This window comes from Balaenoptera physalus (assembly GCF_965194825.1).
Source record: "Balaenoptera physalus genome assembly, chromosome: 14".
Lineage (NCBI taxonomy): Eukaryota > Metazoa > Chordata > Mammalia > Artiodactyla > Balaenopteridae > Balaenoptera > Balaenoptera physalus.
In genome coordinates this window covers 30,265,514-30,286,877 of record NC_138893.1, presented here as the reverse complement: position 1 = coordinate 30,286,877, position 21,364 = coordinate 30,265,514, and the positions used below count along the sequence as shown (strand labels likewise).

General features: G+C 41.6%; 1 protein-coding gene across 4 annotated transcripts; it reads right to left on the bottom strand.

The window, feature by feature from the left end:
* Positions 1 to 652: 652 nt before the first annotated feature.
* OAT (ornithine aminotransferase) lies at positions 653 to 21,105 on the bottom strand. Of its 4 annotated transcripts, none has more exons than XM_082424341.1 (10): positions 20,994 to 21,105; positions 12,969 to 13,193; positions 9,631 to 9,855; positions 9,431 to 9,526; positions 7,163 to 7,290; positions 5,567 to 5,689; positions 4,785 to 4,913; positions 3,893 to 4,006; positions 2,638 to 2,782; positions 653 to 1,482 (listed from the first exon to the last, which is right to left on the bottom strand). In XM_082424341.1, exons 2-10 carry the CDS (start codon positions 13,162 to 13,164, stop codon positions 1,322 to 1,324), a joined length of 1,317 nt encoding a protein of 438 aa, XP_082280467.1. In that variant the 5' UTR covers positions 13,165 to 13,193; positions 20,994 to 21,105; the 3' UTR covers positions 653 to 1,321. The 4 variants fall into 4 exon arrangements, with proteins under 4 accessions (XP_082280467.1, XP_082280470.1, XP_082280469.1 ...); XM_082424344.1 differs by having other exon boundaries at positions 21,004 to 21,070; XM_082424343.1 differs by lacking the exon at positions 20,994 to 21,105 and adding an exon at positions 20,960 to 20,983.
* Positions 21,106 to 21,364: the final 259 nt, after the last annotated feature.

Genomic DNA, 21,364 nt, shown 5'->3' with positions numbered 1-21,364 from the left:
GTGCTCAGGCTTCAGTAGTTGTGGCACGCAGGCTCAGTAGTTGTGGCACGCAGGCTCAGTAATTGTGGCTCACGGGCTCTAGAGCGCAGGCTCAGTAGTTGTGGCGCATGGGCTTAGTTGCTCCGCAGCATGCGGGATCTTCCCAGACCAGGGCTCGAACCCGTGTCCCCTGCATTGGCAGGCGGATTCTTAACCACTGCGCCACCAGGGAAGTCCCTGTTTTGACTTCTAACAGGCTGTGAAACAGTTCTCAGAGCTTTCTGAGAGGTTGTTCCCGCGTTATAATCCTTAATTTGGCTCGAATAAAATTTTCCGTTTCTTTCTTAGATAGACTGATTAATTTTTTCATCAAAAAGAGAATGACATAAACTTATAACTACTGACATAGAAAAGCATCCAAAATACTCTGTTCAGGTAAAAACAAACAAACAAAGAAACAGAAACAATACCATGCAAAACAAGGATACTTTAATAAAAATGGTAAATATAGTACTAAAAGAGATTTTTATAGTTTGTTTTTCTAGAGATTACCAAAGAAACCAAAATGTTCTTAGAAAACACATGAAATAAATCAGGTAAGAACATTCTCAGAGGGCTTTAAAATGTAAGGTAATTGATAACACTGCAGTAATCACACACTGTTCCCAACGTAGACATTTTAAATATGAGCTTTATTTTAAATTTAAAGAAACACTGAAAATAAACACTTTATACAAATTATATCAAACACTTAAAACATAATCAGGAATGTTAAACAATAATTCTTAATTCAAAGTAATGACATTCATAGAATACATCTTGGTGCTAGCCAATACGGTGTTTACTTAAATCTAGTATTTTATATAAGCTTAACCATTAATCCTTCCTAAATTCAATGACTATGACTCAACTTTATGAGGTTAAGCTAATCTTCTATGCAATACTCTCCTATAACTTTTTCCAAATACAATTTATACCAGCAAGGAAATTATTAAAACATATATAAATTATGCTGAGGGGCTTGATTAAAAGGCTGTCTATATAGATGCATCTCACCTTAGAAAGCGCGCACACGCGCACACACACACACACACACACACACACACACACACAAACACACACTTAATCGAATATAAGATGCCAGGACATTCTCTTATTTACGTTACACAGCAAACTGCACGTTTATAAATGTCATTCTATTATGTATGAACTGAAAAACATATTTTTTAAAAAGCCCTTGACATGGGGGAGTGGAATATGCCTGCATTAAGTGCAGAAACGCAGAGCTTTATGAACTGCCTGTCTCCAGCTGGCTCCCAGGCACCACTGAAAACTGTCACCCTCAGAAAGACAAGATGGTCTTGTTAATGATTTCCACGGCCTCCAGAATCTCATCCTCCTTGATCACAAGTGGAGGTGCAAACCTGATGATATCACCGTGGGTTGGCTTGGCCAGAAGTCCATTATCTCGAAGTCGCAGGCACACCTTCCAAGCATCATAATCTAAAGAAAAACCGTCAAACTTGTATGCTGATCCAAGATAAACGTTGAAACATTCCCTTGCAGCGTGCATGGGCAAGGGCAGCCTGGCAAAACAGAATTCCCAGTACCTAACTCAAGAAACGCAGCTCTGAGTTGCAAGCTTGCTTTGTTCTTACTCTTAAAAACGAAGTTATTTTTCAGCAGTGGTCTGAATGGTATGATTAGACATGGTTTTTGTTAGTTCTTCGTAAGTGAAAAAGACCTAGCAAAAAACTTACATGCTAAGGCAGATGTAATTAATTACACGAGGAACCAATACAAAAAGAACTGGGGTATGACACAGATAACTAACTGGCATAGAATAAGCAATACTCAAAACGCAGTGAACACTACACATTCCTAACCTGGATTTGCTTTCTGAGCTGGCAGAACTAGACTCTCATCATTTTGACTCTCACGACCCTCAACCCCGGCTGCATCAGAATCACCGAAAGGGCCGCGGCCAGTGTCTGGGCCCCACTCCAGACCCATCAAATCCATATCTCTGCAGTGAGGCTAGGCTTGGATTAATTTGTTAAAAAGCTCCCCAGATGATTCTAAAATGCAGTCAAGGTTAAAATCACTGCTTTAAAAGGAAGGGTTAGGGCAAGAAAATCCAGCAAGGAACGCTTAAGGATTAGAAATGATGTGTTAGACACTAAACACTCAGTTAAGTGGCAGCTGGGGTTATTTTTATTATCAACATCATCATCATCATTCCTATTATCACTCCTGCTCCTACTACCTCTACTGATATGCAAAGTACGAAAGTGAGTGAGGAAAGGAGAGCGAAGAGGAAACGGGACTGCAAAGTGCTCTGTGCAGACTTCCTAACAGAAAATAAACTGAAATCTCCAAGAACTGCATAAATAACCTAAGGCAGAATAACAAATGACTTAAAGAAAGGAAAATAGGTGAAATTAGTTATATGTGCCTTCACGTAGGAAAGAGCTATATTTTTAAGACCATTAATATAAATCAGGTAATAAGAGTATTAGGCAGAGCTTAAAAGACTTGGTCAATAGGAGGCCAGTCAACAGTTTCAAACAGAGGAAACCAACGACCAGATAAAATACCAAACGTGTTTTGAGCTCTTCCTATAACAGTAATATCTTGTAAAATATTTTGTCTCCGTACCTTTGGTTTCTCTAATAACAATAGCATTTAATAATCCTTTTCCTCTTACAGCCGTTACAATATCAGAAGGTAGCTTCATGAGTTCATTTCTCAAGATGACACCCATTTTCTCTGCATTTTCAGCAAGGTTTTCTTCTTCCAAAACCTATGTTTGAAGAGAAATTACACAAATGTTAAGACTGCCTTTTCTTTTACGTTATTCTTTGGAGGGGAATGTGGACTATAAGCACAGGGAGAACGTGATCAGATAAAGACCAGAGCGGGGCTTCCCTGGTGGCGCAGTGGTTGAGAATCTGTCTGCTAATGCAGGGGACACGGGTTCGAGCCCTGGTCTGGGAAGTTCCCACATGCCGCGGAGCAACTAAGCCCGTGCTCCACAACTACTGAGCCTGCGCGTCTGGAGCCTGTGCTCCGCAACAAGAGAGGCCGCGATAGTGAGAGGCCCGCGCACCGCGATGAAGAGTGGCCCCCGCTTGCCACAACTAGAGAAAACCCTCGTACAGAAACGAAGACCCAACACAGCCATAAATAAATAAATAGATAAATAGATAAATAAATAGATAGATAGATAGATAGATAGACCAGAGTAACTTAACTTTCATTTTTATTTTGCAAAGCCTATACCAGTTTGATTTCTAATCATCTGACATACGCTAGCTCAGACAGAGCCTTGCTTTAGTAAACCCATAATCAATCTGATTCTGTGGCAAAATAAGGATTAAAATTTGTTTAATGCAACTGATATATTTTCTTCTTAGGTGAATAAATCAATGGACTAAATATACTTTAACTTTTTAACTGCAATAGAGTTCCCTTTGTTTTTTTCCCTAAAAAGTCCATCCTCAGAGATAATAATTTTATGCCTTTTGTAGGCACTTGAGGAATAAGTCTAAAAGCATTCAAATCCACACTTGAACAACAACAAAAACAAAAAGCCACATGTGCTAAGCCAGAGGCTTCACAGGCCAGGCCCGGTCACAGAGTGAGAGTTCTGTGTGGACAGGCCAGGGCCTACGGGCCAAAAGCCCCAGGAGACTGCAAACCTGGGAAGCCCCCGGAGGATTCCCGTCTACTAGGCCAAGGTTAAATTACTTTTTGAGAATGCCTTGCCCCTAAACCCTTTCCTCTATACTTCATGTTCTGTAATACTCGGCAATCTTATTACATTTCTTATCACACCAGTGGGCTCAAACCTAAAAGGCACTTCAATGCTACCTCGAGGACTAGCTACTGCAGAGCTGCAATCAGTTTTTACCTCCAGGGCCGCGATGGCCACTCGGCAGCCCAGTGGATTGCCACCGTACGTTGAACCATGTTCCCCTGGTTTAATGGTCAGCATTATTTCATCGTCACACAACACTGCGGATACCTGAAAGACAGACACTTCAGCGCTGACCCAGTCTTTTCTCAGATGAACTCTTCTTATTCTTACCAGGAACACAAATATTTATGAAGCTGATACTAAATTTGACATAAACTTTCCACCAACAAGTGCTACACATCTGCCACCTTAACTAGCAGTGACAAACTGAGTGATGCCCTAACACGTTCCAAGCACATCAGGCCACACTTCAATGGCACAGAATAGCATTTTGGAACTAAAAGAAGAAAGCTATTTCTGCAGTGATATACTTTAGAATTCTTTCCCCTCTCAAGGTGAAATGCTTTGTTTAACTGTTTAGAAAACAATGTTCTGCACTATATATTCAGAGCCCTTTAGTCCATACCAACTGTTGGCTCTGAATAGCAAACCCAAGAAAAGAATTACAGTTAAACATTAATTTTTTCCAATCTCTACATTAATCAGTCATGGTTTTAAACAATTAGTAAGAGTATGTCTCTGAACCATGGGAAAAAGCATAAAGGTCTACAGGAGTACTTTTGGGATAAAATGTTTCCATCCAAAACAAATGCAGCAGAGCAAATCCCAAGGCACACTCAATTCTTCAGTTAAAATAACTAAGTGGGTCACCCCATGGAACTCTGAAATGTTTTTATTACATGTATTCCAGGTGACCTATATATATATCACACTAAGTAAAACCAAACCATCAGAAAGGCACTATTGCCACAGTCGGCTAATGCAAAAATATCTTAAGGATTCATGAGAATAGGGAAGAGAAAGGGAGGCTGAACATTGGACTTACAGGGTATAAACCACCAGAAAGTGCCTTTCCTAGAAGGACCATATCAGGTCTGACATTTTCGTGATCAACAGCCAGCCATCTACCAGTTCTGGCCAACCCTGTCTGTATTTCATCAGCAATAAACAGAACCTATTGGAAAATAACAAAACAGCATTAATTATCATTTTCATTTCCATAGGGAAATAGTGATCTTTATTTTACTCTTCCCTGCACAAATCTATCATTCTGACATCCCCTCAGATTTGTGAAAACATTTTAATGACCCACACAACTTCAAGAGTGTCCTGTGAAAACCCTGTAGACACACAGTTATTCCCTGTGTCAGGCCACTCAGTCCCCAGAGGCCCATCTGCACTGTTCTACAAAGGGGTGAGGCACTTAGGCAAAGGGTTTTGTGGGGGGTTTCTGAACAAAACTACTCTCTGGGAATAAATTCCCTTGTTTATTCCACAACATTTATTAGTAAAGAGGGAGAGAGAGCTTAAATTCTGGAGCAAAGGGATACGACAGAGGGTTTGAGAAGGATCAGAGTACAGGTTGCCGGAGCAGAGAGGAAGGAACCGTGCTTAGGGCCCAGAAGTCTGCAGCTCTGCCAGGGCCCAGCCAGTATTAAGTCAGCTTCTTTGCAGCCTGCTGCTAGAAAGTTCTATCACCACTAGAAATTTCTGCAGCTCTTAGAATGAAGTCTCCCTCTAGTGGAGAGGTAATGTAATCTTCGCATTTATCCTACTGGCCAAACCCTAAGAGAGGCAGGCAGGTGGGCAGGTGCGCAGGTGGCTGACCTGGTGCTGGGTGCAGAGCTCTCGCACGCCCACAAGGTACCCTGGATCTGGAACAACAACGCCTGCTTCACCCTGAATTGGTTCCACCATGAACGCGGCAACGTTTGGGTCCTGAAGTGCACGCTACAAAAACAGCATGAAAATGTTTTCAGTAACTTCCTTTCAAACCTATGTGGAAATCTGAAATCACATAATGCGCATATTTTCCCACTAAGAATAAGTGTGCAAATAAAGTTTTCACACTAACTTATATTCTGGCTTCAAAGTATAACTTTTTTTTTTTAAAGTTTTATTGATTGATTGATTGATTGATTGCTATGCTGGGTCTTCGTTTCTGTGCTAGGGCTTTCTCTAGTTGTGGCAAGCGGGGGCCACTCTTCATCGCGGTGCGCGGGCCTCTCACTATCGTGGCCTCTCTTGTTGCAGAGTACAGGCTCCAGACGCGCAGGCTCAGTAGTTGTGGCTCACGGGTCTAGTTGCTCCGCGGCATGTGGGATCTTCCCAGACCAGGGCGCGAACCCGTGTCCCCTGCATTAGCAGGCAGATTCTCAACCACTGCGCCACCAGGGAAGCCCCCAAAGTATAACTTTTCTGACTGACATTCAATTACCAAAAGCTCTAAATACGTCAGCTTTAAGCTACTCCATCCTTTATTTTCTAATATATACTTAAATGTACTGTAAATAAAAGCTAATGAGGGACTTCCCTGGTGGCACAGTGGTTAAGAATCCGCCTGCCAATGCAGGGGACACGGGTTGGAGCCCTGGTCCGGGAAGATCCCACATGCTGCGGAGCAACTAAGCCCATGCGCCACAGCTACAGAGCCTGCGCTCTAGAGCCCGTGAGCCACAACTACTGAGCCCACGTGCCACAACTACTGAAGCCTGTGCGCCTAGAGCCCATGCTCAGCAACAAGAGAAGCCACTGCAATGAGAAGCCCATGCACCGCAACGAAGAGTAGCCCCTGCTCGCCACAACTAGAGAAAGCCTGCACGCAGCAACAAAGACCCAACACAGCCAAAAATAAATAAATAAATAAATAAATTTATAAAATTTAAAAAATAATAATAATGAAAGTGGTTTTTTAAAAAGCCATTAAAGGGAATTCCCTGGTGGTCCAGGGGTTAAGACTCTTTGCTTCCACTGCAGGGGGGCACAGGTTTGATCCCTGGTCAGGGAAATAAGATCCCACAAGCCACGCAGCCAAAAAAAAAAAAAAAAAAAATTAAATAGATACATTAAAAGTGTATCTTTTTACTGTACAATTCTTCCACTGCATAATTTTAAAAAGCTGGCTGAATGGCTGAAAACTGCTTATTTTGTCTATTAAAGTAATTAACGGGTAATACCCAAGTTAATACTTATGCAGGAGATAAATCTAAAGTGGTTAGTTTGTTGTCAGGATTAGACCACAGAACCTGGTTTCCCCATGTTGGAAACTTGGAAACTAACTGACCATTACAGAGAACAAGTGTGACTCTAACTCTAATACAACAGATTCTCAGTACAATCATATATCTGTTTTTAATTCATACATTCAACAAATTTAAGTTCTATTTACTATGAACTAAAGCACCATGATGCTAAATGAAGTACCTCAAGAGCAGGCAGATCATTATATGGAATGATTTCGAAACCTGGCATAAATGGTCCAAAACCATCGTAACTGGTTGGGTCTGTGGAACTGGAGATAGCAGACAATGTTCTACCCCAAAAGTTTCCAGCTAGAAAGAAGAAATAAACAGTCATTATTTCAATCAAACCCCCCAATGTAATAAGCACTGTTCCGCCCAAAATGCCCTAAGAATCTTGATTTTCAAAAAAGCAAGGGTTTGCTTTAGAGAGCCTCCAGTGAGCTCATTTGTTTAAACAAAATCTGATACTAAACACCCTGGTTCATATGACTGAGATCTGGCCTTGCAATTACTATTTTAGGCACTTCTCTACTGAGCCTCGGAAGTGTAATATATAGCCCCTAAGGATAGGTATTTGTCTTTTCTTTCAGTAATCCCAAACCCTAACAAGTGAAGCATTCAATGCATGTTTTTCTAGAGATGGCTTTTCTAGACACATTTATTATAGCGATATGAGAAAGAGACTACCCTTCATAGAGAATTGGCAGTTTTCCTTTTAAAAATCCAACACTACAGGCTATTCAATAGAATGAATTTTAAATTTCATTTGGATAGAATATCCTCAAGCAGTCCGAACACTTTCAATTTGCCTTCCTTGCTGTTATAAGTTGTTATGTGCTAAAAGACAGACATCTGCCCCTGTTCAGGAACAATTTTTACCCATTAATTTATTTCATTAATAATTTGAGGACTGATTAATAATGTCAGGCACTGTTCTAGGTGTCAGGGGTAGAATGACGACTGGCAAGCTCCCTGCCCTCAAGGAGCTTCTATGCTAATAGGGAAGAAACACCTCAACGTAAACTAGTGAAGCAAATGCACAACATAAGTGCGATGTGGTTAAACCCAAGGAAGAAAAGAAACAGTAGAATAAGAGAGGCTTGGAGGGTCTCCCACGTGTTGTGTTTTGTTTTGTTTTTTAGTATCTTCCCACCACTTCTGCCAGCAGCAACTCAAATAACCCAGTACTGAATTATTCTAAGTTGGCTTCAAAGCATCCATAAATACTACCCTTGCAAAGCCTCTCTCAGCTATGAGTACTACGAATAATCCCCACTTGCCTTGTCCACAAGCAACAGCATATTGATTCTGCCCAGACTTAAGACAAAACGCACACTACACTAGACCATAAGCCTATTTGCTCTCCTGCATCGGCCTCAGGAGTCTCACGCCCCGCAGCTTACCCTGCAGTATAAGGGACGTGCAGCTGGGGACAGTCTTCTGTCTCCACCCACTGTCTCACCAGCTTCTTTCAACACCTGGGTGAAACACCTTTGCACCCTGTGCTAATGTGAGAGAGACTGGACACAGTCTGTAAGAACGAAATCACCAGGAATGCCATTTTTGTTTGCAAGAGACAGCTTTGTTGTCCTACAACTAAGGCACAAGATTCCAAAATGGCAGACCACAGAGACTTCGGAAACAGGAATCTGTCACCCCCACCCCCAAACACCAACTACGGCTGGCCATTAGATGAACTCTGGATTCTGTTATATTATGGGGTTTATAAAATTTAACTGCGTGTATCCCCAAGGCAAAATATTTAATGATTTCAACCATCACAAAAATGAATCTTGACCATGTGCAGTGACAAACTTACCCATACTTTATGTTTTAAACAATTAAAATCAGAGCTTTAAAAAAAAGTCAGAACCTATCCATTGACCATCATTATCAAGATCCCCAAAGTCAGTCTATATGGATAATCTGGATTAACTGCTGGTCTCCCCAATCAGAATTCAAGTCATTCCTCTCAACCATTCACGGAAATATACCCAGGGCAACTCCAGCCCTCCTCTTCCAGCAGCTTCTAATGACATGATACAGTAATCCTCAAATACTAAGATTCAATCATCGGATCATACCTAGGACACGGCCCCACCTGAACACAACCCAACGTCAACAACCTCACAAAAGTGCTCCATCAGCAAGGCCGTCTAATTAACCAGAAAACTGCTATGAAAAAAATCAGATAAGCAGATGGGAAACAAATCATACAGTCACTCATTTTAGGGAGGGAGGAGTAGGGAGTTATTTCGGAGAGAAAAATCCCACATATGAAGAAATACTTGGAAATAAACCCAAGAAAAGGAAATCCTTCCATTTTTATGAAACATTCAACAATTAACATACATGAAGCAAACACATCTGAAATATTTCATCAGTAAATTAAAATGGTAACTGATATTGAACGTTTCGATCACAGCAGTTAATGGTGAATTTCACATACCTGCAAAAACAATCTTTGCTTTGTATTTCGGGATCCCCTTCACGGTATATCCCCATCTACGAGCAAGTTTGCAAGCAGTCTCTCCAGCCTCCACTCCTACCAAAAGAGAACATCTCTCAGTTTTAAAAAATGTTTTAAACTATCGGAAAATTATAAGATTTTCTCGGCTATTTAACAAAAAAAAAAAAGAAAGTATTTACCTGTATTCATGGGAAGAACTTTGTGGTAGTTGAAAAGTTTGGTGACATACTCTTCGTATTCACCGAGCACATTGTTGTAGAAGGCCCTAGATGTTAAGGTCAATTTGTCCGCCTGACTTTTCAAAGCATTCACAATCTTTGGATGACAATGCCCTTGGTTGACAGCACTGTAGGCACTCAGAAAGTCAAAATATTTTCTGCCTTCTAAATCCCATACATAAATACCTAAAATATATAAGGAAAATAACTCCAGAAAAATGACTACATTACATAAAGTTCAAAGACTAAGACTGCTAGCCAGGGACTTCCCTGGAGGTCCAGTGGTTAAGACTCTGCGCTTCCACTGCAGGGGGCACGGGTTAGATTCCTGGTCGGGGAACAAAAAAAAAAAAAAAAAGACTAAGACTGCTAGCCAGCCCTCTGAATATCTACATATGAACCTTTAGTTAACATAGAATTGTGGTTAAGGCATGTTTTAGCTCAAGCATAATAAACTTTGGTTTATAAGGAATTATATTGTATCTGCCCAGCTTCAAATTACACACTTAACAAAACCAGCATAACAAGGAACTTCCCTGGTGGCACAGTGGTTAAGACTCCGAGCTCCCAATGCAGGGGGCCGGGGCTCAATCCCTGGTCAGGGAACTTGATCCCACACGCATGCCACAATTAAGAGTTCCCATGCCACAACTAAGTAAGCCCACGAGCTGCAACTAAGGAGCCCGCCTGCTGCAACAAAGACCCGGCACAACCAAATTAATTAATTAAATAAATAAATATAAAAACAAAAAAACACCATTAAAAAAAAAAACCGCATAACAAGAAGAGATTTTATAACTCTGGAGTGAAACCTTTATTCCTGGAAAACTGGAACCTTTATTCCTGGAAAACTGAAGTTTGGAATTTAAAGCTGGAATTTAAAGGAAGAAGTTATGCATAACATAAAAATCACAATTGGTTGACTGTAAAAACCAACAGAATGGGAAAAAATATTTCCAAATCATATATCTATCTAATAAGGATCTAGTATCCAGAACTCCTACAACTCAACAACAAGACATACAACCCAATTAAAAAATGGGCAAAGAACCTGAACGGACATTTCTCCAAAGAAGGTATACAAATGACCAACAAGCACATGAAAAGATGCTGAATATCATCAGTCATTAGAGAAATGCAAACCAAAACCACAATGATAGCATTTTACGCCCACTAGGATGGTTATTTTCTTAAAAAGGAAAACAAGAATAATTGACAAGGATGTGGAGAAATTGAAACTCTCATATATCACTAGTTGGAATGTAAATGGTGCAAGAGCTGTTGAAAACAGTTTGGTGGTTCCTCAACAAGTTAAACATAAACTACCATATGACCCAGCAATCCCACTCCTAGGAAGAAGGGGAAAAAAAAAGAAGTGGAAGACAGGTGTTCAAACAGAAATGTGTACACCAATGCTCACAGCAGCAGTATTCGAAATAGCCAAAAGGTGGAAACAACCCAAACATTCATCAACTGATGAATGGACAAACATGTGGTGTATCCATAAAATGAATATAATTCAACCATAAATAGCAATGAAGTACTAATGCATGCTACAACATGGATAAACCTTGAAAACATTGTGCTAAGTGAAAGAAGCCAGACACAAGAGGTCACATATTGTCTGATTCCATTCATATGAAATATCCAGAATAGGCAAATCCATAGAAACAGAGAACAGATTAGTAGCTGCCAGGTTCTAGGGGAAGGAAGGAATGGGGAGTGACTGTTTAATGTGTATGGGGTTTCCTTTTGGGATAATAAAAAAACTTCTAGGACGAGCTAGAGGTGATAGTTGTACAACGTTGTACATGTACTTAATGCCACTGAACTGCATGGTTAAAATGGTAAATTTTATGTCATGTACATTTTACAACAATTTTTTTAAGTTGATCATAGATATTAAAATGTATTAGGGGCTTAACACCTAATTTTTACCATGTACTTAACATACTGTGGTAGGTGCTTTTGTCCCTTATCTCATCAAAAACCCCCTATGAGTGTTACCATCCCTGTAGTACAGAGTAGGTGCTTAGATTATAACTAGCCCCAGCTGGCACACATCAACCAGGACTCGAACCCAGGCAGTCAGATTCTAGACTGCACTCCGCTACTGTAAGTAAAGAATACTTTTGCAAACCAAACTGCTTCCAATTTTGTAATACATAAACCTAGATTTTCATTTGTTCAGAAGGAGCTTTATCTATACTACAGTACTGGTCCCAAGTAAAAAATACAGGCAAATAATTAAAATGTTTAATACTCTTATGCATCATCTTCTGGCCAAAAGCTAAGTAATAAACTTTGGCTTTATTTGGTTATGGTTGTTATTTCAAAATGTGGATTAAACCACCATTTGGCAACAATCAGTAATCATTTATTCAGGTAAGAATCATTAATGGATGCTAAAAGTGGGAGCAAAAATTTGATGAGTAACAGGATATTTGCAGTCTCAAATCATGTCTCCACAAGACATTTAAAAGGGAAAAATAGAACTTTACAATGGAGAAGCCTGGCAGACACTACCTGACCAGTCAACCCCAAATTGAGGTTTATACTAAAAATTATTGGCCTGTACTCTTCAAAAATATCAAGGTCAAGAAAACAAAGACTGAGGAATTGTTCTGGATTAGACTAAACAGACCTGAAAACTGAATGCAACCCAGGATCTGAGATTTTCTTTTGCTACTCAGGACAACCAGTGAAGTCTGGATCAGGGCTGTAGATTAGAGAATAGTGCTATGTCAATGTTCATTTCCTGATCTTGATAATTACACTCTGTTATGTAAGAGAAAGTCCTTGTGTTTCAGGAAAGGCACACTAAGTATTTAGGGGTAAGGAGGCATCATGTCCGCAACTTCCTCTCAAACAAGTTCAAGGAAAAAAAATGTATTGCGTATGTGTGTCTGGAGAGAAAAAGAAGATTAAGCAAATGTGGTAAAACGGTTAGCGCTTGGGAAATCTGGGTGAAGAGTAAAAGAAAAATTTAGATACTACTGTTGCAGCTTTTAAGTCTAAAATTATGCCAAAATAAAAGTTAAAGGAAAAAATGACAGCAATATTCCAGTACTTTCTTTATGTATCATACATTCCCTCCTGGCAAGGCCCATCATGACTCTGCAGTCCCCATAGTACCTAACACAGCAAGCACCAGACACTCAAAAATGTTGAATTAACCGTATCTGCAATATAGAAATTAAATGCATCTGGAAAAATGTATAGTGAGAAAATATAAAAGCAACTTCTACAAAAATGTAAAGCAAGTAAAAGGGGCGGGGGTGGGAAGGGTTGGAACATACCTTTCCCTCTCTCCAGGGCTACAGGTAAAGGGTGGTAGTTGTGGGCACCATATTTAGATTCCCGTTCAAAAATGTAATCAGAGGATGGAGGGCCTTGGACTGTTTTTTTAGTTGCAACCGATGTAGCAGAAGCCACTGAAGAATGAACTCCACGAAGGACAGCAACAGTCTGCAAACGTGCTAGTTTGGAAAACATGATGTCCTTCAAGTAGGAATATCACCAACCTGTCCAAAGAAAAGAGAAGGCGTAGAGAATAAGAACCTCCCAAGAGCAGACAGATGTCAACTCATGAACTATGTGTTGAACATTTACCAAAGAATCAGAAAAATAAAGAGACAACTAAGGTGATAACTGTAAATGGAAAGTAACCTTTAAAAATTGTATTTAGGTCTTCCCTGGTGGCGCAGTGGTTGAGAGTCTGCCTGCCAATGCAGGGGACACGGGTTCGAGCCCTGGTCTGGGAGGATCCCACATACCGCAGAGCAACTAGGCCCGTGAGCCACAACTACTGAGCCTGCGCGTCTGGAGCCTGTGCTCCGCAACAAGAGAGGCCGCGATAGTGAGAGGCCCGCGCACCGCGATGAAGAGTGGCCCCCGCTCGCCGCAACTGGAGAAAGCCCTCGCACAGAAACGAAGACCCAACACACCCAAAAATAAATAAATAAATTTATTTTTTAAAAAAATGCTAGCCCTTACAGTTTAAAAAAAAATTGTATTTAAATTTTTAATTAAAAAACTAAAATAAAATGAAAAAACAAAAAAGAGAACTAAGACAACCACTGTCTTTGGGGAGCTTGAAGGCCAACAAAGGGAACAAGTATATGAACATTGACATTAAACCCCAACAAGTGGGATGTGCACAAAGTGCTCCGGGCTAGAAGTCTAAGAGAACAAGCAAGAACGATAAAAAGCAGAAGGGCTTTTACTTTTCACGAACACCCTTCTGTACCACCTGACGGTCTCTGGGGCAGTCAGGCAAGGCTGAACAGCACAGGGCCTAAAGAGCTGAACAACCATTCAAAAGGTATTTATGCGGGGGTGTAAGACTCTCTCAGCTGGATCGCAGATTAGAGCCCAGAGGCGGCAGAGACCAAATCAGAGAAGTCGGCTGCCCAGGGGGTAGTCATGGGGGAGGCGACAGAGGGACTGAGAACTACTTTGCATATCTACTTGGCCCTTGTGTAAAGAGTGAGAAAATTAGGGAAGAATTTGGTTTCTACAAAGATAACAGGGACCATCCTAAAGCAAAAACAATAGGGGTGGGGAGGAAAAAGTGATTTCTTGGGGGATGGGAAAGGCTTTTTAAGTTTAAAGACAGAAACTACAAAAGGTAAAATCAGTTATTTAGCCACAATTATCTAAAATTTCTATAGGTCAAAATTATCATAAACAAAGGTGAAAGGTAAAAAGATGGGGAAAAAAGTTTTTTCATTTATAACAAATAGCCTTTGAAGAGCTTTTACAGTTAAGTGAAACAGACCAAAAACAAAACAAAACATATGAGATGAAAAGGTACAACTCCCAAGAGAAACCATCTACTCTGCTAGGATGGCTGTTTCTATAAAATTAATCCCCAGAAAAAACTGCACCACAAAAGCAACTATTTAAATGAGAAAAAGGCAATTAGGAGCTAGAGAACATCAAACTGTTGATACAACGAGCTAAAAAGTTTAGTAATAAATCCTAAATATCACTGAGCAAACTGGCATTTATTCAAATCTATTTATATATTATTTCAGCTGCATAGCTTCTCTCATCCCACCAGCACCAGCCCTAGAAGCAGCCCTCACCACAGTGCTTCACACGGCTACGTAACCATTAATAGTCATAATAAGCCATGAAGTACAGACTGAGCCACAGAAGAAACTAAGAATAACAAGGAAATTGGGGGAAATACAGAGCAATGATGTCGGGGGAGGGGGGAATGTTTTTTAAAGATACATTCAAGATGAGTGGAAAGTTGCCAAACACTAGGCATACTTAATATGTCTATACTTATTTTTTAAAAAGACTAGTTAACTCATGTTTCAACAGAACTCTATTAATGACACGTCAGACCAAGCAATATCTCCCAGCACTCAGTCTGAGCTGCCCAATTAGCAAAACCTAATACTTGGAGTTTGGCTTGCTTCCCTTTCAACTTGGCACTACCCAGTAAATCCAGTATGTTCAGGAATCTGCTACACAAAATTCAGCACTCTGGTTTGCCAAGACCCACCAGCTAACCCTTCTTCCCACAGTTCAGATTAGAATACAGATTTTTAACCTGAGATCCAGGGACGGTCTTCAGAGGGTCCAATAACTACTGAAATAAAGTGCAGAATTATATGCATAAGTGCATTTTTTTAAGAAGAAGGTCCCTAATTTCCACCAGATTTTATTTAAAAGAATTATGTATTAACAACAAAAATGTTACATAAGAATCATTACACTGGAGATAGCCGCTAGCAAAAATACAAAAATTCTAGTTACACTACACAGAACTTCCCCAAAATACTAAGTCTAAAACATTGATTTTAAGTCTATTTCTTGAGTAGAGACTCAGTAAGAATTAATGCTCTGTTTGACCAACTAAAAAGTTAAAACAACACATTAATTTTTGCCTTGATCAAATTAGCAGTAATACACAGAGCTACTTAGATATACTTTAAACTGAAACACTTTCTGAAAAGAACCGTAACCATAATAAAAGCCTTAGAAATGTTTGTGCTCTAAGACCACTAATTTCACTCTCAAGATTCTATCCTAAAGAAACACTCAGGAACGTAGCAAAACATTCATACATAAAAGATGCTTGGGGCTTCCCTGGTGGCGCAGTGGTTGAGAATCTGCCTGCTAATGCAGGGGACACCGGTTCGAGCCCTGGTCTGGGAAGATCCCACATGCCGCGGAGCAACTAGGCCCGTGAGCCACAATTACTGAGCCTGCGCGTCTGGAGCCTGTGCTCCGCAACAAGAGAGGCCACGATAGTGAGAGGCCCGCGCACCGCAATGAAGAGTGGTCCCCGCTTGCCGCAACTACAGAAAGCCTTAGCACAGACACGAAGACCCAACATAGCAATCAACCAATCAATCAATCAATCTTTAAAAAAAAAAAAAAAAAGATGCTCAACTATATGAGAACGGCTCAACATAATCACATACATAATATATTGTCATTTAAAATCACTAGTTTTTAATGACATGGAGAGATGTTTTAGGATATGTTTAAGTGAAGAAAATAAAATCATGTTCAACTCTACAAAAAATACTATACACAAGGAAGTTCACTGTGGTTACCTTTCTACTGTTCTATATTTTTCATGTTTCCTAATGATCAAGAATTACATTTATAATCACACAACACTGTAAATCAACTATATTCAATAAAAAAAAGAATCATATTTATTATCAGAAAAAGTTATTAAAAATGAAACTGAATGTCTGCCTAGGTTGTCACATTAGACAAAGAGAAAGCTTAGCAACAAAGAAAACCAAAGTAAGAGAAAAAGAAAGAGTTTTGAGAAGCTTTGAGAAAACAGATTGCGAAGGTGGCCAAACAGCTCAGCTGGGAGTAGTGAAAAGAAAGGCATAAGTCACTACCCCTGGAAGTGCAGCCTGGATGGATTACAGCAATTAGGTCTTAAATGTCGTCTCTTTCTAGGGGGCAGGGTCAAATTCTAAAATAAAAACTATTCTCTATGATTTTGCTATCAAGGTCTACAGCTCTGTGACTTCATTAGAACCTGGCAGAGAGGTACTAAAAAAATTTTTTTTTAATTAAAAAAGAGAGAGGTATTAAAAAAATACTAAAAACTCTCTAAACAGCATCTTCTAAGTTAATTAACAGGTTGACACAATATTGTGAGTGAAAGGAATCTTTGAAATTATCTAAATTCAACATTTTCATTTTACACATTTGCTCAGCTCATTCGCAAAAGAAATGGGACAAAATATCCATTTATATGCCAAGTTCAGGCAGTCTTATTAAAATATAACTACACTGTGAACTTCCCTGGTGGCGCAATGGTTGAGAATCCGCCTGCCAATGTAGGGGACACAGGTTCGAGCCCTGGTCCGGGAGGATCCCACATGCCGCGGAGCCACTGGGCCCGTGCACCACAACTACTGAGCCTGCGCTCTAAAATCCGCGAGCCACAACACAACTACCGAGCCTGCACGTCACAACTACTGAGCCTGCGCTCTAGAGCCCACGAGCCACAACTGTTGAGCCCACGTGCCACAGCTACTGAAGCCTGCATGCCTGGAGCCCGTGCTCTGCAACAAGAGAAGCCACCATAAAGAGAAGAATGCGTACGGCATAGAAAAGTAGCCCCTGCTCGCTGCAACTAGAGAAAGCCCGCGCACAGCAATGAAGACCCAACGCAGCCAGAAATAAAATAAATAAAAATAAATAAATTTTAAAAATATATATATATTATATATATATATAATATATATATATATAAAACTACAACTTACTAACAAAAGAGTAACATCCAAAACATTACTAATACTCGTGCTTAATTAAGGTTTTTAAGGTGAACTCTGAATATTTAATTCGAGGGGTCCTGTTGTCCGATGCATCAGATGCACTAGGGCCCTGTAGGCACATTTCTATTCAAAACCTTCTGGGTTCAAGTTACTGTGCCTGGCACAACACAAGAAATACTAGAACAGAATTAAGGAGGGCTTAAACCAGCCAACATCAACAATTTCCCCTTCCAGAAAGGCCTGGAAAACCAGGAGAGGAGAGAGTAAGCTCCTCAGCGTTTGGAGATTAGGATGTAAATTCTAGCTGAGGCTATTAAGAGTAACTATTTGGATGATTTTGTCAATTTTTTTTTTAGCTTCAATGTCCCCATTTGCAAAATGAAGTTGAAGCCATTCAAGGCCATTACTGAGGATTAAATGAGATCGTTTTAGAGCACGAAACTTAGCACAAAATAGCCACTCAGTTAGTTCCCTCTTAAATTCATAAGGGAGTTAGCCAATTTCTGCAATATAAAAAAAAAACAGTGCCAGGGTTTCTTTTTTAAACTGCAGCTTTTGTTCTTCTAAAAAATTTTTTCTATTGAAAAAAAAAATTATAAACACAAGAAAATGATCTACAGTTCCATATTTAGGAGGTAACCATTAACTTTTAACATTTTTCTATGCATAAAAACTATACACATTGGCTTTTCACCCTTCCCTAGGGAATTTACCACATTAGACCTTCTGAAGGCTCCCAGGACCCTTGCACAGATTTTTGTCACAGGCCCTAACACTTCAGGACACTTGTTTTCACACCTGTCCCCTTACTAGAATCCTACTACGCTCCTTAAAAGGACAGTAATAAAATTCGCTTTGCATCCCCAGAACCTAGCCCAGGTTTGGGGATTCCTTGTCTGTCAAATAAACAAGGTCATTCCTAAACAGACTTAGGACTTGCGAGGGAGTCAAGGCAGTGACAAATAGCAAGGCCATCCAGAGAGATGATTAAATCACCCACTCCTAACAGACAGAGCTGAGTCTAACTCTAACAGGAGGCTAGCATGACATCAACAAGAATGATCTTTCCATCAGGAGTTCACTTCATTAGATCATTTCACTCCAGGCTGTGCATTTAACTTAGGCCCACACTCGGGTCCTGGAGAAGAGGACAAATTGTTATTGACAGCAAAAATTTTAACACTGAATGTTTTCAGTAATACAATTAACAAGGTCCTTCTTCAAGCTACTATTGGCCAATCTAATCCATCCTATCTATACTAGAACATACCTAAAATAGAATTCCATAAAATGCTGCATTTTGAAGAGTTAATTTAGCATACACTTATGAAATACTATTTTTTTATATCACTCTAAAAGAAAAACCAGCATTAAATTCATCAAAAAGCCACTTAAAATATTCCACTTGAGGAATAAATTTGGTTTTACTACATTTGTCAAATATTTACCTTTCTTGAGGCAACCATTCAAAAGTACACTCCTTTTTGGAAAGTTCTGCCAACAAAAGTTTTTTGGCCTTTTTTTTTTTTTTTTTTTTTTACATAATCTGGCTCAAAGTCAGCTTAAGTGCGCCACCGGCAAACACCTTAAGCATTACTACTGAAAAAGGATTGGCTCCATTAGATCATTCCCTCCACACACCTCCAAAATCCACTCATCACTATTTTTAAATGTAGATTTCACCCATCCCCAGGAACTCAGGAAAGGGCATCAAATATGCCCACAAGTAACTGTAATAAAGGCAGAGAGTGGGGGTGGAAATACAAATATAGCCTCTTTGAGGAAAAAAACGTCTTTTCAAGAATGTTTACCATTCAAAGTTATACTGAAAAAAAAAAAAAAAAGTTATACTGGGTTTGGGACTTCCCTGGTGGCGCAGCGGTTAAGAATCCGCCTGCTGATGCAGGGGACACCGGTTCGCTCCCTGGTCCGGGAAGATCCCACATGCCCGTGTGCCACAACTACTGAGCCTGTGTGCCACAACTACTGAAGCCCACGCACCTAGAGCCCGTGCTCCGCAACAAGAGAAGCCACCGCAATGAGAAGCCTGCACACCACAATGAAGAGTAGCCCCTACTCGCCGCAACTAGAGAAAGCCGGTGTGCAGCAACAAGGACCCAATGCAGCCAAAAATAAATAACTTTATTTTTTTTTTAAGTTATACTGGGTTTTTTGGGGAGCAGATTCAAAACTTATCTTGAACACCATGGAAAAACTGCAAACCCAAAACAATAAGCTTTATTATTTAAATCTTGTTCTTATTAAAAGATTTTATGTTCCTACTTGGACCTTTTTCATAATCAGGAACTAGATTCTCTGAAGACGGTACCAGGATGTTTTAATGAAAGAAGTCTGTTGTTTCTTTCAGATGAGTAAGATGAAGAATTTGGATTACATACCTAAAGAACAGCTCCAAATTCAAATTGAGAGAACTAGTTTACCTACAGAAACTCTTACTCTTAGAAATCCGAAGATTCAGAATTGAGAACCTGGAGTTTAGTCATTTCTTAAAGCCACTTCATTCCAAAGTCACTCCTCCGTCTTTTCCGCCTTAATTTATCACCTTATCAAAGAGGTAAAACTGAACACCAAGAAGGTAAGAGATACAGTGAGAAAGGGAGGAGGCTGTGGGTCACGGAGCACAAGTGTCCCAATGAAATCAACCAGAATTTATGCTCAGCGCTGTTGGCAAAGAAACTCGAGGGAGGAAGTCTTCGTGCTGAAAGCCCTGTTGACCCCAATCCCCTGACACCATGCAATTAAACCTGCACGTTACTGTAAGGTAAGGCTCTACTTCTGACTTTTTTATTTGGACAAAGGCTGGAAGGGAAAAGAAGATAGGTTGGGGGAGGGGAGAGATGGGCAGGTAGGCTGCAGGGCCAAGGAGCTGCCCGGAAGGACTCGAACCCAGTCTCGATAGTCGGCGCCGCCCCCGGAGGCAAAAATTTACCGTTTACTGAGCAGTCCCGCGTGTCCAGAATGCGCTCTCCTGGCCGACGTCAGGAACACAGCGTGCTCGCGGGGCCCACAGCCCCGGTCCCACGCGCCGGCGCCCTAAAGGCTTCCTCCCCGGAAACCCGGAGGCGCCCGAGAGGCTCAGGGTCAAGGCGCAGAAACCCCGGGGCCCCTGGGGCCGCGGCACGGGTTCGTGAACTGCGGGCCGGGAGAGCAGAGCGCCCGCCCCCATGGGCCGCGCGCCGAGGGGCCGGCCCGGCTCCGCCCGCTCGGGCAGGCGGAGGTGCCACATCTACAGCCTCTCTCTCCCTGCCTCCCTCGCCCGCTGCTCCCTGCCGGGATGCGCCGCGCCCCTGCCCGCCCGGATTGCGTGCGGGCCGGCTGCTCTCCGACCCGCGATACCCCAGTGCCCACCGCCGGCAGCGCAAACCTGCTGCGGAGGCGGAGCCTGCCTGCCGGTCAAGGCCCAGCACGCCCCCTCAGCCGGCTCCCTCCAAACCCGGGACCGGAGCCGCCCACGCCAGCCCCCCGAACCGCCGTGGCCCGGGGCGCCGGGAACCCACCCGAGCCCCGGCCCCGCGGCGCCTGCGCGGATACCTGGCGATACCTCGGAGGTCAGCCCGGTACACGCGGCGTCAACTGAGCAACTGCGGCGATGGCGACACGTCACAGACCTTAAGATGAGGCTTCTGCCCCGCCCCCGGGACGCCCTCGCTTCCCATTGGCTGGCGGCGGAGGGCTGAGCACCAATCGCCGTGGGCCCGCCCTCCGCCCCGCCGCTGCGCATCCCAGACTCCTACTGGGACCGCAGGTTCGAGCCCCTCCCGCGCCCTCAGGGCCGAGCTGTTCCGGGCCGCCATCGGCTCAGTGCGTTCGGGCGCCTGCCTAGAGAGTGCCTTTCCCTCGGTCGCTCTCTGCCCTCCCTTTGTTGGCGGGAAAACAAGGTCCGAAGGGATGAAACGTTGGTT